This window comes from Camelina sativa, chromosome 4 (assembly GCF_000633955.1).
Source record: "Camelina sativa cultivar DH55 chromosome 4, Cs, whole genome shotgun sequence".
Taxonomy (NCBI): Eukaryota; Viridiplantae; Streptophyta; class Magnoliopsida; order Brassicales; family Brassicaceae; genus Camelina; species Camelina sativa.
In genome coordinates, this window is record NC_025688.1 from 17,486,697 (window position 1) to 17,502,626 (window position 15,930).

Below are 15,930 nucleotides of genomic sequence, written 5' to 3' on the forward strand. Positions count from 1 at the left end.
ATGGATTTTCCAAGCAAGACACAACTCGGATACGGTGGAGGAAAAAACGATTCAACTAGTGTTTTGTTCCTTCTATGCTTGTTGCTTTTTTTTTTGTTTTCCTACTCTCAAAGACCGCATACTATTGTTTTTTTTTCTCTTTTGGTTGTTGGTCACATTAGATTTTCATAATAGTTTAACCTTTAGTGATTTATATATATTATTCCAAACTGACTATAGATACTGAATTAAGAAGACTTAAATAAATGGTTGAATTAGCTCTTTTGTTTTTTTTAGTCAGGACTTCAGATAGTATTTTCTGATCTTCCTTGTGTTCATAGCTTTTTTTCCCCCTTTCTTGTGGTGCAAGTCAGCAAGAGGGGGAAGGTGTGTGAGGAGGTGAAGCCAGTTCTTGTAGTTTTCCCAACATAAGTAGACAATAATGTGTACTGTCTTTTTTTGTCTCTTGTGTTTGTTCAGGGTATAGTCACATTGGTGAATCAGACAGCTTCTTCCCAGGTGAAAAGATGATGAAATTTTCTCTCCCAACTTCATTATATTACGTACCTTTCCAAGGACCAAACATGATCATCTAAATAGATGCTTACAAAGCAACCTCTAGAGCCAACCTTTGCAGGATACTATTAATGTAGAGAAATTATCCGCTTTCGTATGTATTGTTTAATTTATGATAAGAGTGATGAGGACAAACTTAGTAAGTGACAGATGTGTTTTGGATGTACGTACAACAATTACTCTTAGCTCAGGGTTGAGTTATATAAGATAAAAAAACATCTCTTAATCCAGTGTTTTGAATTAGTTACCATGCATCGCTGTGAAATCTGAACAATCGATAACATTGCAAGACCTGTGTGATCATGACTAGCACTTGAATGAATATTCATATTGTACCCAAAAAAACTCCTAACTCGTGGTTTCTTTTTAGAATGATAAAACATTATATAAAAAGTGAGAAAAGACGCCCACAAATACACAAAACGTAATACAGTATGAACAAAACACAAACAAAAAGATTCGCCTAAGAACATATTTATATGATATGGTAACACATGACAAAAAAACCAATCTCCCATTTTAAACATAAGAATCAATTTTTTCCTTGCATTGTTAACAAAAACAACGGTTGTAGAGCTGAACTTGCCCATTTTGGGATATCATAAAGATTTAAAGCAAAAGACATATCAACTAGGTATTTTCTTCGTAAGACTAATACAGAAGCAATAAATATTCAATTCATTTGAAGAACTGAATCATTTAGGATTTGGAATTTTGAACGACTTGGATGATGGAAGTCACTGTTTGGATGAGTGTCAACAACAGTAGAAGACACGTCTGAGAACCGAGCAGTTCTGGTTGACCCGGTCTGAATAATGAGCGCTAACTCTATCTACTATTTCAGAATAGTAAGAAGAGGTACTCACGGAGGTGCCAAAACGGAGCTTGCTCACCATCTTCGAACTTAGTTTCCCAGTCTAATTCATTATTATACCTTGCAAAACAAAACAAAAGCCCATCATTCAGTACACAACCATCACATATATATACCAATATAAAAATAAAAATATTACCTGAAGGTGAATTTGTTGACTTGAGTTTTATAATCTGTCCAGAACATGTGTATGTGAAGACAATGAGCAGAACTAACAAAGATGTTGAGTTGACAATATTGCGGTAAGAACATATGTGAAGTTCCGAAATACTGCAGGAGGTAGTACGTCAAGTACTACAGGAAGCCAAGCTGTGTGACTACTTGGACAAGCCAAGAGGGTCAGATACAATGGAGATGGTATCAAACGTCTGAAGCATTTCTTGTACTAGTCCGACATTAATACTAGAAGTAGTACAAGAAGTTGAATTGAAGAATTTGAGTACAGAAGCTTAAGGTCGACTTGGACAAGCTAAGTGACGGTTGTTGAGCTGGATGAACATCTAGAATGGAAGATTCAAGATGAGATCATGGAGAGAAACTTTCCTTATCCAAAAAGAAAAAGGAAAGTTCTCAATTTCCTATTTGTTGTATAATAGGAAAGTTGCCAACCCTAGGGTTGGGCAATTAATATAAATACCAAGAGGCCGCTTCATGAAAACCTGCGCGCTTCAAGGTAGTTTTGAGAGATGCACACAAGATGTGTGGTGTCGCCCCATCAACAAGATAGAGAGATCTTTTGATGGTTTTGTTGAAGATCTACACTAGTCGGAAAAGACAATTAGTGGTAGTCTTCTTTCATTGTAATTCGAGGAAAGAGTGGAGGGTGCCATATAGCAATTGTAGGTTGCAGTCTTTTCTAGTGAATGAATTCTGGACTAGGTCCCGGGGATGTAGGTTATCCAAACCCCGTTAACAAAACTTGTGTCTTATTTACTTTATGCTCATACATACTCAGAATCGATCATACACGTAATTAGACTTAGCCACAAATATGCGTTTTCAATTGGTATCAGAGCAGGGCTCGATAGATATTTGTTCTTGTTTCGGGTGTGATCCTGGATTTGTGGCTAAACGGAGTATGCATAAGAGAAGATATAGTATTCATGAAGGGCCGAAGTAAATAAGAAACTCTCAGGCAGGGTTTGTTCTATCCATCAGGAGTTGTATGAAGAAGAGCACAATTTTTTTTTTTTTTAGCCTTGTCGGGAAACGATTGAGAAGCAAAGAGTTTTCTGACATGGGCTTGAGAAGAATGGTGAGGTGGATGAGAATTGCAGGGTTCATGAACGTTTAAGAGGAGAATGAAATTGGGAATGTAACATATACGAACAAAGACTCATGGACTTTGTAACTTGAAAGAGTAGAGATCATTCATGTTCTTGGGGTTTTTGTTGTTGTTATGTCTGTTCTACATCAGAGACTAGGAAGAGACCAGAGATTAGTTTGTTATGGCTGGCTATTACTGAACCAAGAGCTACGAAGATTGTATGGGCTTGGACCTTTTGGGGTTCAGTGGCTAAGACACTAAAGCAACGATGGTGAAATTGGTGTTGACAAAGAAGATTTGTTAATTAGGGTTTGATTGAAAAGTTTGGGCCGGTTTATATTTTAATCAAATTAGAGGCTGGTTTCTCGATCTCAGTAGAATTGACGCAAGAAAGATTTACAAGTAGAGAAACATGCCAGTAAAAACGAGTATGGTCTGAACTTTCTAAGCTCTGGTTTCAAGATAAGGGTCGACTTTGTGCCAATGTTGTCAAAGTGATTTAAAAGATAAGAATGGTTGGTCTCGTGTTCTGACTTCACAAGTTCAAAAATTGATCGTAATAAGAACTAAGAAGACAACGATGCTGAAACTTTTTAAAGCATTGAGTGATGGTCTTCCTGAGGAGTTAATTAAGAATCTTTTGGAGTTGTATTTCACAGAGGAAAAGAAGATTCGTCGAGAGAGTTCATGAGGGAGATAATGTGATTGAAAATTGTCTAAAGTTACTGAAGCTGCAAAGTTTTTGATCAATCGTTGGTTAATTATTATTGATTAAGAATAAGTAGAAAACCGATATGTCCTCATGAGCTCAAGAGCAAGAGAACATTAGAGTGATCGACTCACACTTAGGATGATAAGATATCCAAGGAGGAATGGATCAATATTTTCAGTTATGTGAAATAATTTGCAGATGAAAGCAATTTTTGAAGAATTTGGTGGAGAAGCAGCGAAGAAGAAAGTGATTTGGGTGTCTTCATCTTAATTGGTTGAAGTCTGATGTATGTGGCGTGAATTGGAATGTTTGTTTTATTGAGACACACAATCAACAAGAGGGAGAAAAATGTTGAGCTTCATCGGAAGAACTTTGTAAGAAGAAAACAAAGAGTGTGTTCTGGTACTTGTCATGAGAAAGAAAGATTTATAAGAGATGAGCCTATGGAACATGGTTCTTAAGGATTTTTATGCACTAGTAGAATGATCAAGATGAAGCTTGATATAACTCTGAATCAAGAAAAGTAGCTCAGAGGAAGAATAATGAAGAAGGTTTCAGGTTTTAAAGATGGTATTCATAACCAATGTTGATTCTTTCATCCTCTTTTATTTTGGCTATGGACCTCGGATTTGAGTTACGAAAGGTGTTCTGGAAACTTGAGAGCAATATCTTTTCAATGATATAAAAATAGATGTCTGGTGCCTTGTGGTTTCATGGGAAATTACTCTCAAAGTTGGCTGCTTGCAGGTTTGTATTGTTTTTGGACTGTCTTGCGAATTTGATCATAACTTGCTAACCATAAACTCAAATCGTGATCCGTTTTCTCCTGTGGATTCGTATGACTGCTGTGGACTTTTCCACCAAAAATTATAATTTTCTGGGTTGGTGTACAATTCCGTTTATGCTCTGCATCAAGACTGCATCAAGACAGATGATAAAAAGTCTCAATACAAGTCATTGAAGTGTGTGGAGTGATGGATGTGTTTATGGAGTTCTATCAAGGATTTATATACGTTGAGTGATTCTTCCACATGTGTTGCTCCAAAGGTTTTAGCTAAAAAAAATATATATTTGATCAGAGTTACGATCATTATCAGGGATATGAACATTAATATCAAAACAGTTTTTAAGACATCCGCTGCAAATTACAAGACTAAGGTGAAGTTTGTCTAATGATTATGTCTCTGTGGAATGAAAGTGATTCTTGTGGTTATCAAAGATGTTTCAGAAGTTGAAGAATGAAGGCGAGGAAGATCTGAACTTCAACATCAAAGAAAAGAACCGTAATTTGTAAAGATCTGAAAAAGAATGCAAAAATCATGTTTGTGATGGAATCTTCAAGGCAGTGTTTGGAGATCTAAAAGCAATTCGATCAAGCTGAAATTTTATGATGTGCTTTATACTGCTACTATCTGAATTTTCAACGGTGGGATTGAGTTTTTGACGGTTGGTTTGTGACTTATTCAAGCATCTTCAGTCGGTTTCAGACACAGTTCATCTGAAGTTTCAGAGTTGACCAGTTCTGGTGGAAACATAAAACGGACGACCAAATGAACTCGGCATGGGATGAAACTTGGCAAAGATACTCTAGACATGTTGAACTAGACTTTGGTAGAAGAGAACTGGTTTTGGAGCTCGGGAACACAGTGGAAAGATGATATACCAGATCAGCTGATTCAAAGTCTGCGCAACAATGAATTTCTAATAACATGAAAGGCATGATTATAGATGTTGAAACATGTTATGGGAGCATGCTGGAATCTATGAAGAATGCTGAAATGCATTTTATAGATGAGACTTTGAAAGAGAGAGATTTACAAAAGAAGAGAAACATGAAGATATCAAAGCTTAGAGAAGTTTCATGGATCTGCAAATTTCAAGGTTTATTAATTCATGATGTTAATGTAGAAGAGAGTTGTTGGTTCGGATGTGTAATGTTACAATCAGCTTAGGATGATGTAAGAACTGAATCATCAGCTCACAAAGATCACTGAAACAGAAGATAGTTGCATGGCTACAGAGATTGTTTCAAGAAAAATCAATAAAAAGAACTTCAATGTTTATGGTGAGAAGATGGGTACATTAAAGGCATGATTAACAGCGGGTATAATGCAAGGAAATCTACCATTATGGTTTGTTAGGCTCAGTTTGAACATGAAGCTTAGTTTTGTGTCAAGAGCATGTGTAGGAGGTTCGACAGCTTGATGGAGTGTATGTTTAAAGCATGCTTTAAAGCATGTTTAAAGCATGTTGGCTTTTGACCTAAGATAATGATGCAAAGAGAGCAATAACCCAAATAACCCTCAGTTTTAGATGGGGTATATTGCGGATAGGCTCATGTGTTCATGAGAACTTACTGTTGATAACAATCAGTTGGGTGCATGGTCTAACTAAGAAGATTAGAGAAGTTGTGAATGTTGGCACGAGCTGCAGTTGGAGACAAAGACTAGATGAAGGAAGTCTTGATGATGCTTATGAGAAACACAAATTTCGGTTGTATATTTTGGTGAAGGGTCGGTCTCTCTTGTCAGGAAAAGTAAAAGGATTTCATGAAGCAGATTTTCTGCAGGTTTCGGGGGGAGTTGCTGATTAATTTGAAGTGCAAAGGTAATACAATTTTCTGGTGGCTGCTAACTATGTATGAGTGAGATGAAAAACTCGAGTGAGGAGACAAGTCAATTGAACGAGAGATGGAGAATGTGATGCAACCATATAAAGGAGTGTTATTCACCATGTAGCAGCTCATATAGTGGAGTATACCCTAGCAGGGGAAAGATTGAAAAGGTTTCGGAGGATCAAACATAATCTTGTCTCAAATTTGGAGTCTGCACCAGATGTCAACAGACGATCCAGAGGTAGTGCTCATTTGTTTTGAGTTTTTAACTTAGTTATACACTCAAGCAGGGGGAGATATCGTACAAAGAGATTGGATCTTTACTCATGGAGGAGTTTTTATGATCTGATTCTAAGGACATGACTGAACCGAGATAATGATTGGATCTTTACTCATGGAGGAGTTTTTCTGATCTGATTCTAAGGACATGACTGAACCGAGATAATGGTTGTGTGAACAGAGTGCTTGAGTATCAAACTAAGTTAAAAAGGGAGAGAATAAATATGTTTGATCTTTTGAGTCTAAAATATGATGCAACATGAAGTGCTTAGGATTTAAAACGCAGTCATCAAGGGAGAGATTGAAGATGTTGTGCTGAGTAGTTTTAAAGGATGCATGAATTATAGAACACAATCACCAAGGGAGAGATTGAAGGTGGTTTGTTGACAGGTTTTAATAGGTGCATAGATTATAAAACTCAATCACCAAGGGAGAGATTGAAGGTGAATTTGTTGACTAAGTTTTATAAGCTGTCCAGAACATGTGTATGTGAAGACAATGAGCAGAACTAACAAAGATGTTGAGTTGACAATATTGCGGTAAGAACATATGTGAAGTTCCAAAATACTGCAGGAGGTAGTACGTCAAGTAGTAGAGGAAGCCAAGCTGTGTGACTACTTGGACAAGCCAAGAGGGTCAGATACAACGGAGATGGTATCAAACGTCTGAAGCATTTCTTGTACTAGTCCGACATTAATACTGGAAGTAGTACAAGAAGTTGAATTGAAGAATTTGAGTACAGAAGCTTAAGGCCGACTTGGACAAGCTAAGTGGCGGTTGTTGAGCTGGATGAACATCTAGAATGGAAGATTCAAGATGAGATCATGTAGAGAAACTTTCCTTATCCAAAAAGAAAAAGGAAAGTTCTCAATTTCCTATTTGTTGTATAATAGGAAAGTTGCCAACCCTAGGGTTGGGCAATTAATATAAATACCAAGAGGCCGCTTCATGAAAACCTGCGCGCTTCAAGGTAGTTTTGAGAGATGCACACAAGATGTGTGGTGTCGCCCCATCAACAAGATAGAGAGATCTTTTGATGGTTTTGTTGAAGATCTACACTAGTCGAAAAAGAGAATTAGTGGTAGTCTTCTTTCATTGTAATTCTTGGAAAGAGTGGAGGGTGCCATATAGCAATTGTAGGTTGCAGACTTTTCTAGTGAATGAATTCTGGACTAGGTCCCGGGGATGTAGGTTATCCAAACCCCGTTAACAAAACTTGTGTCTTATTTACTTTATGCTCATACATACTCAGAATCGATCATACACGTAATTAGACTTAGCCACAAATATGCGTTTTCATTACCTTTCCCAGCAAGCAAGTCCACGTCTTTCTCCGAGTGAAGGTGAGATAGCTACACAAATGTGTGCCTGGTAAGGGTAGTGACATTGTTCAAGCGCCAGTAAATTTCTGAGTGTCACTTCATAAGTGTTATCAACACAAAGTCGAGGAATTTTTAAACATCCATTTTCGAATTGAACGTTAAGCGAGCATATTTCTCCTACATCTCCTACGGCCTCGAATGTTACTCCCCTTTTATACAACCGATTCACGCAAGGCATATGTGATATACCTCGTTGATTTCCTTGACTATGTTTGGGAAATGTTACCACGAGGGTACTTCTCAAAAAATCCGTGATATGCAAGTAGTTTGGGTGGTATGTAACCGAGTTTTGGAAATTGAAATAAAGAAGCATAACTAGACCATGAAGTATATCGTTAGGGAAGAGTCTTGGGACGATGGGAGCGAAAAGCTTATCTAGAATGAAGAAGGGGAGTAGGTTCTCCAGCAAGAGTAGATCTCTCTTGATAGTGGTTAATTTCAAGACAGAGGAAATCGACAAAAGAATCCCCAGATTTCAGCATTGGTCCTAGACTTCTTCTGGTTGACATCATCCAAAGAAACATGAGTATGAAAACAGAATCCTTTAGCACCATATCTATAAAGTCTTCTGACTTGATCCAAGTTGTGCACTCAAAGTAGCATTCTCTAATGAGACCCTCGTCTTCTTCTATTCTGTTTTGTAAACCATCAAGCTTCATCCCTAGCTAGAGAGTGAAGTTTGTCCGTGAATTCTCTCAAGTACTTCTCTTTAACTAGTTTTGTATTGAGATACTTGGGAGATATTGAGCCAGACATATCTTTGAGGGACTTGAGAGACTGAGATTTCAGAGAATGGTGCAATGGCCCAATGAGAACCATGTGTGGAGTATATGGTTCGGACGTGGTGAAACCCGCCACATCCCCGGATAGTTTCTGCCTAGCTCCTCAAAGTCCATAACTTGAATCGTGGTTTCGGTTTGAAGACAAACACGGAAAACCCCTATTTTTTTTCCGGAAAACTGAAGAGCTAGTTATTTAAAGCTGCTCAAGGTTCTGTTAAAAAAATTATAGCGGAAGAAAGGGAATATTCATATTTTTTGGTATTTCCTTTTTTTCTTTTGTTAATTTTCTTGTTGTGTGTTTGTTATAGCTACAGTATTATAATGTCATTAATACATGAAAATGGAATATGATTTATAATATCTTCGATAATAATGTAAAACAAGATAATAATGATAATACTGCGCTATGTACGACAAGGAAAACTTTAATCAAAAGAAAATTAATTTAGTAAAAACAAGAGATGAGGTTGTGTTGTAGTAATTCCAATGACCATGACCAAAAAAAGATCGAGAGAAAAAAAGCTCTGTCTCCAATATTAGCTCATAACACCGAACATCAACACCATCGATATCCCAATCACTCCATAGCTAATGACTCCCTTAGAAGCTGCATTTGGCGGCGATGGAGAGGGTGAAGGTGTCGATGGAGACAAAGAAGGCGTTGACGGAGACGGTGAAGGAGTCAAAGATTCTAAATCTGGCGTACCGTTGGCCGGGGGAGAAGCTGTTGGAGGCGGTGTTTTGGGTTTACGCGGAGAGCGAGGGGAAAATGATGGAGAAGGAGTAGACGAAGACGGTGGAGAAGGTGTTGCCGGAGATGAAGCGGTGGGAAGGACGGGAACAGCGAGTTTCATGCCACCGAGGCAGTGACCAGGACTAGGGCAAAGGAAGTGCATAGTTCCAACTGTTGTAAGATCGATCTTAGTGTCTCCCCCAGAAAAGCTCTGTGTTTCTCCGGTGCTGTCGCAACTATCGAATCCAGCTTTATCCACCACAGAAACCGAGTGTGACGGATCATATTGGAACTCTGTACAAGAGAAAATCAGTAGATTGTTACTTGTTATTAGTCTAAATAATGGGTTTCTTGCAACATAAGTGATCTGCACCAAGATTTATAGACCTAGATTTGCTAGGTAAAGAACAAAGGTTTCTTGTAAAACAAGTAATCAGATAAACGTTTTAGCTACCTAGAGTGTCACCGACTCTGAAAGTCTTTCCACTAGCCCACGTCGTGTAATCAACACCACTATTCCAACCAGCAGTATCTCCGACCTGGAATGTCACGGCCAAGATGGAAGGGACTGCCGCTAGGAAGAGGAAGAGAGCGGCCACTGAGTTTGATCCCATGGAGATAGATATAAAAAGATAGATGCAGAGAGATATGAGGAAGAGGTAAAATAGTGTGGTGCGTTATAAAGTGAGAGGGCTGGCTATTAGAACGAGGAAGACGAACGACTAAACTAAAAGAGAGAGTTATTATGTTTTTAAAATTAAATTTTTTTAAAAAGTCGTGGTGGCTTGATCAATTCCGTCAGCTGTTTATTAATGTATTTTTGAAATTCATTGTTATTATGTTAACCAGTTCTTTCATTTTTCTTTTCAAAATTTTATGTTTTTAATGATGAGCTCCATCCATGTGCAATCACCGCAACCATTTTCTAAACCATGTGCAAACGTGAAAAAATATATAAACATTGACCAGTTGAATAAAAAGAAGAAGAAAATAAACCATAACATTTTTTAAAAAATATTAAGAATAAGATCATACTACGGAAATGGCTACCACGTAACACGTTCTCTAACCTCTTTTCTAATTAATAATCGAAGGTACACAAATTCGGTACGGTGTTTCTTGAAACAAACAACATTTCGGAAATGCCTGCGAAAGCAAAAATGATCAATGATATAACAATAATCGATCCCAAATAATAATTATACTAATTCGTTTGACTAAACTAAACTAAATAATATTATTATTCGTTTATATTATTCGTTTATATAATACAATAATCAACCATTTCTCTCACCACTAATATTATTGTATTATATAAACGCGTGAAAGCAAACCTGCCAGATATATATAAATTGTTGACATAGTCCGCACTTATTTGCTAAAATGTGCTATCATATTCTTATTTATCAAGATTTTTTTTTTTTCTTTTCCAAAACATATTCATCAAGATTCAAGTACATCACTCTTTCATCTACATCCTTTATTGAATTGGTTTGTTCACTTCTTGTCATTTTTAACGAGTAAAATTTTATGTCATAAACTAATTATTTTATTAAGCACATTTTTTATTTTTATTTTGTATAACGTAAGTGAAGATTGTAATTTAGAGATTCATGTTTTCTTTTGTTTTGTCAGTTTTCTTTTTTCGTCAGGTAATGGATTTGGTATCTTTCAGGTAATGTAATATTCGTTTAGGCCACATATGTATTACACAGTACTATGTAACTCAGTTTCATGCACTGATGCACCCTTATTATTACAATCCAGGTTTGCTGTTTGAATGGTTCACGCGTGTTTACCTCATATATTAACAACTTTATGAGAAAGATACTTGTTGTCCTTTTTGCATTTAGATCATACTCAACAAGGCCTTAGTTACTGTTTTTACTAATGAAAGGAAAAAAGAAGTGTAGCCATGTGAATACATACATACCCAAAAAACGAAAAAGATACTTATCTTCAACCAATCTAAAATTCTAAACTATGTATGATTTGAGTCCCTCTTTTTCAGGACAGAATTCCATGGAATATCATATTCAACATTGGTGAAAGATGCATTAGATTTGTAGCTACAAGGTTCTTTGACTTATCTGTTGATGATAAGATGCTTCTGGTTTCTGATAAATGTTCGAAAGCCAGTCAGGTATGGCACCATCACTACAACAAATATGGGTATTGATAGCAGATTATAATAGCACAATTTCTGTAACTGCTATTAAAAGTGAAATAAAAGTTTCTCAAATAGACTTATAGCATTGCATTAATGCTATGCCTAAAAATCAAGAAGCAGGAACTAAAAACACCTGATTCCGCCAACATTTAAAAAAAAATTACATTTTGGCGGTCTGAAAAATAAAACCTTTACATTTCATAGTACAAAAAAAAAAGACAAAATAAAGAAGGCAAAAAAAAAAAAGACAAAACCTTCGAGTTCTCCGTCGACTAGTTTGCTCGTCATCTCCGCGGACTCCTTTGCTCGCCGTCTCTGGAGATTCTATTGCTCGTCATCTCCGTCGAGTTCATCTTCTCCAACGCTCGCCATCTCTGTCGATATTATCTTCTCCATCTCTCGCCATCTCCGTCGATTTCATCCTCTAGATCTCTCGCCATCTCAGTCGATTTCATCTTTTAGATCTCTCTCCATCTCGATTCGATCTGTCTCACTCTCTTAATTCGCATCAGCTCTCCTCAGATCTGATTTTCAGGTGAGTTGAAAGTGAGTTTATAGTCGCTATACACAGCAGTGTGTTTTGTTGGTTGTTGTTATTACAGTTGTGTGTCTTCTTAATAGGTGTGGGTTCTCAGATATCGGGGGAAGAATACAATTATTATAGAGGTTAGACACATCTATTGATTTCTTGTTAATAGGTGTGTCTCTGTGAATGATTGTCGAAAATATGTTTAACTTGTGGTCATTGTTGCTTGTATCCTATACCGTTTGAACTGTGTCAAGGAAAACTAGGATTTTTAAGAAAAATGTTGGACAAGGCATGGGTGCATTTATGCAGGTAAGTATAATTGTTAAAAGTGTTTTGTTTATGCATTTGGACTAGTGTTGTGATACTTATATCTTTTTCTTATACTTTTCTCTTACATGAACTCAAGGGTTGATTCTGCATATGAGAGTGGTGCTCGTTGTTTTGTTGAAGCTGTTAGTGCCAAATTAGCAGTTAATGGAAATATAATTTGTCCGTGCACCGGATGCCGCAATTTAAAGCGCCATACATGCAACAATGGCCGCAACGAGGCTGTGTCTCATTTAGTTATAAATGGAATGGATGAGGCTTACAAGAGACGTACTGATTGGTTTCACCATGGAGATTATGTTGGTTTAGTAGAAGGTCAAGATAGAGTGTGGAATGCTGAGATTCTGGGTTTATACGAAGCTGCTGAATGGTCTGATGAAGATTTAGCTTGTAAGGGTTTAGATTTATGTGAGGTTGCTGAGGGAGAGGATAGGCAAGAAGATGAGTTTTTAGCAAAACTTGCAGAAGCTGAAATGTCATTGTATCCAACATGTGTGAATCATAGCAAGCTATCAGCTACAGTTACACTGTTTCGGATTAAAACTCAGAATGGCTGGTCAGACAAGAGCTTCGATGATTTACTAGAAACTTTACCAAAAATGTTACCTGAAGACAATGTACTGCACAAATCAACCGATGACGTGAAGAAGTTTCTGAAATCTTTTGATATCCCATATCAAAAGATTCATGCTTGTGTGAACGACTACTGCCTATTCAGAAAGAAGTTGAAGAAGGTTGATACTTGTCCAAAATGCAAGTCTTCGAGATGGAAGACCAACATGCACACTGGGGAAGTCAAGAAGGGTGTTCCACATAAGGTTTTGAGGTACTTTCCAATAATCCCTCGTCTGAAAAGGATGTTCAGATCGGAGAAAGTGGCTGCGGATTTGAGATGACATTTCAATAACAAGAACACTGACGGGAAATTACGCCATCCAGTAGACTCAGTGACATGGAAGTCAATGAATGACAAGTATCCTTCTTTCGCATCTGAGCAGAGGAACTTGCGACTTGGGCTCTCTAGTGATGGGTTTAACCCCTTCAACATGAAGAACAGCCGATACAGTAGTTGGCCTGTCTTGCTCGTTAATTATAACATGACTCCTGACTTATGTATGAAGGAGGCAAACATCATGCTTAGTTTGTTGATTCCTGGACCGCACCAACCTGGTAATAGTATAGATGTTTACTTAGAACCTCTTATAGAAGATTTAAATCGTTTGTGGTCTAAAGGCGAGGTGACTTACGATGCATTTAGTAAAACAACTTTTACGTTGAGGGTGATGCTACTTTGGACCATAAGTGATTTCCCAGCATATGGAAATCTTGCTTGTTGTAAAGTAAAGGGTAAGATGGGTTGTCCTATATGTGGGAAGCACACAGATAGTTTGTGGCTGAGTCATAGTAGGAAGTTTGTATATATGTGCCACCGAAAAAGTTTGTCTCCGTCACATAGATTTCGAGGAAAGAAGAGTTGGTTTGATGGTAAAGCAGAGCATGGAACAAAGGGAAGGATACTCACGGGTAGAAATATTTCCTTACTACTGAGAAACTACAAGAATGATTTTGGTAATAGAAAAGAGACTAGGAAGAAGAGATCTATAGCTGCTTGTGACATACCATCTGATAACGAAGATGAATACAGTGAATCTGATGATGAAGAAGAAGACTTAGCAGAAAAAGATGAAGAGGAGTTAACTAGATGGAAGAAAATATCAATATTCTTCACATTGCCTTATTGGAAGGTATGTATAATACTTATAGAGTTTCCATTGTCATCACTTGTATATAACTTTCAACTGATTATTCTATTTTATGCTTTGTCTTGACAAGGAGCTCCCGATAAGACATAACATAGACGTGATGTATGTGGAGAGAAATGTGGCTGCAAGCTTGATTGCTACATTGTTACATTGTGGCAATTCAAAGGATGGATTTAAAGGTAGGAAGGACCTCGAAACTCTTGGTATCAGAAAAGATTTGCATCCAAAAGATCACGGTAAAAGGACACTACTTCCCTCAGGTCCTTGGTCTTTGTCAAAGTCAGAAAAGAAAATATTCTGTAAGCGGCTCTTTGATTTTAAAGGTCCGGATGGCTATTGCTCTAACATATCTACTTGTGTATCATTAGACGAGTGTAAAGTGATGGGACTCAAATCTCATGATTACCATGTCTTGGTGCAACAACTGCTACCAGTTGCTGTTAGAGGTTTACTACCTAAGGGTCTTAGAATAGCCATTTTCCGCCTATGTTCTTCAACGTTTTGTGCCAAAGAGTTATTGATATGGATCAACTCCAAATAATGGAAACAGAAATTGTGCAGACTCTATGCATGTTTGAACGATTTTGGCCACCTAGTTTCTTTGACATCATGTTGCACTTGTGTGTGCATCTAGGAAGAGAAGCCCAACTAGCTGGTCCTGTCCATTTCTGATGGATGTATCCATTTGAGAGGTAGTGTCCTTTTTTTAGTGAATCTATTGGACTTATTGCTTACCTATTTGATGTTCATTACAAACAGGTACATGAAAGTATTGAAAGACTATGTTAGAAACCCAGCAAGACCAGAGAGGTGTATAGTTGAGTCATATCTTGCAGAAGAATGCATGAGTTTCTGCTCTGATTTCTTGAAGACGACAACAAATGTAGAAGAAAAAGAGGAGAGGAACACTGAGTACGAGAACCACTCCATCCTAGAAGGTCGTCCTATATCAGCTGGAACCTCATTCACTCTCACTGATATGGATAGAAAAATAGCTCACCTTGCTGTAATCCAGAACATGGCTATGGTGGAACCTTACATTGAGTAAGTTTTTTTATTACGTTGTACATTATTTATTCTTACAGTAATTGTTTCTGATGAAGTTTTCTTGTTTCTTGTTTTTATGCAAGTGCTCATTTACAACATCTACAAGACACAAATGGTAGATGCAGACGTGATGCATGTTATTTATGGACTATGCACACTCAAAATTTCCCGACGTGGCTAAAGCAACAGGCATGTTATACTATATTTGTCTTTTTTTGTGGTTATTTAATTAGTACTTTAGCTGACCTTTTATTTTGTAATTGTTAGATACCTCTTGATTTTTAAGATAAGGACGAGACACTTAAGATGTTGGCTTATGGTCCACGTAGTATAGCCAGATCTTATACAGGCTACATTGTGAATGGCCTGCGGTTTCATACAAAGTCAGTGCATAGGCTAAGTCAGAATAGTGGGGTTTACTATGAGGCAACAGCAATGTGTAGATCTAGTGCAAGGGACACAGCACAAGTGGTAGATGTTGTATCATACTATGGCAGAATAGTTGATATTATCTTGTTAGACTACAATGTCTTCTACGTCCCAATATTTCGGTGTCAGTGGGCTGTTAAAGGTAACGGTGTTAAGGTAGAAGATGGCTTTACGCTGGTTAATATGAATCAGAGCCAAGTGTCATTTGCAAAGGACCCATTCATTTTAGCCTCTCAAGCGAAATGAGCACAAGATTCATACAAGGAAAGAAGACGTAAACAGATTCCTCACACATGTAGTCGTAAAGGAATGGTTAGATTGGTCGAAGATTTAGTAAGTGTCAGTCAGTGATTATGAATATATTTTGGCCACCAGTTCTGACAATGGTTTCTTAATATCATTGAATGTGTGTTATTATAATTACGCAGAGAAAAGAGAGCACAAATGAAGTGACTAGACTGAATGTG

The 15,930-nt window shown here is 37.3% G+C and overlaps 2 protein-coding genes across 2 annotated transcripts; one reads left to right on the forward strand and one right to left on the reverse strand.

Annotated features, from left to right (window-relative positions):
• On the reverse strand, nt 8,797–9,965 carry LOC104780899 (uclacyanin-3-like). Its single transcript, XM_010505439.1, has 2 exons — nt 9,653–9,965; nt 8,797–9,492 (listed from the first exon to the last, which is right to left on the reverse strand). The coding sequence occupies exons 1-2, from the start codon at nt 9,810–9,812 to the stop codon at nt 9,002–9,004; spliced, it is 651 nt and encodes a 216-aa protein (XP_010503741.1). The 5' UTR covers nt 9,813–9,965; the 3' UTR covers nt 8,797–9,001.
• Nucleotides 13,187–15,709, forward strand: LOC104783990. The gene is made up of 6 exons (XM_010509074.1): nt 13,187–13,969; nt 14,058–14,223; nt 14,356–14,500; nt 14,747–15,031; nt 15,118–15,149; nt 15,321–15,709. The coding sequence occupies exons 1-6, from the start codon at nt 13,187–13,189 to the stop codon at nt 15,707–15,709; spliced, it is 1,800 nt and encodes a 599-aa protein (XP_010507376.1).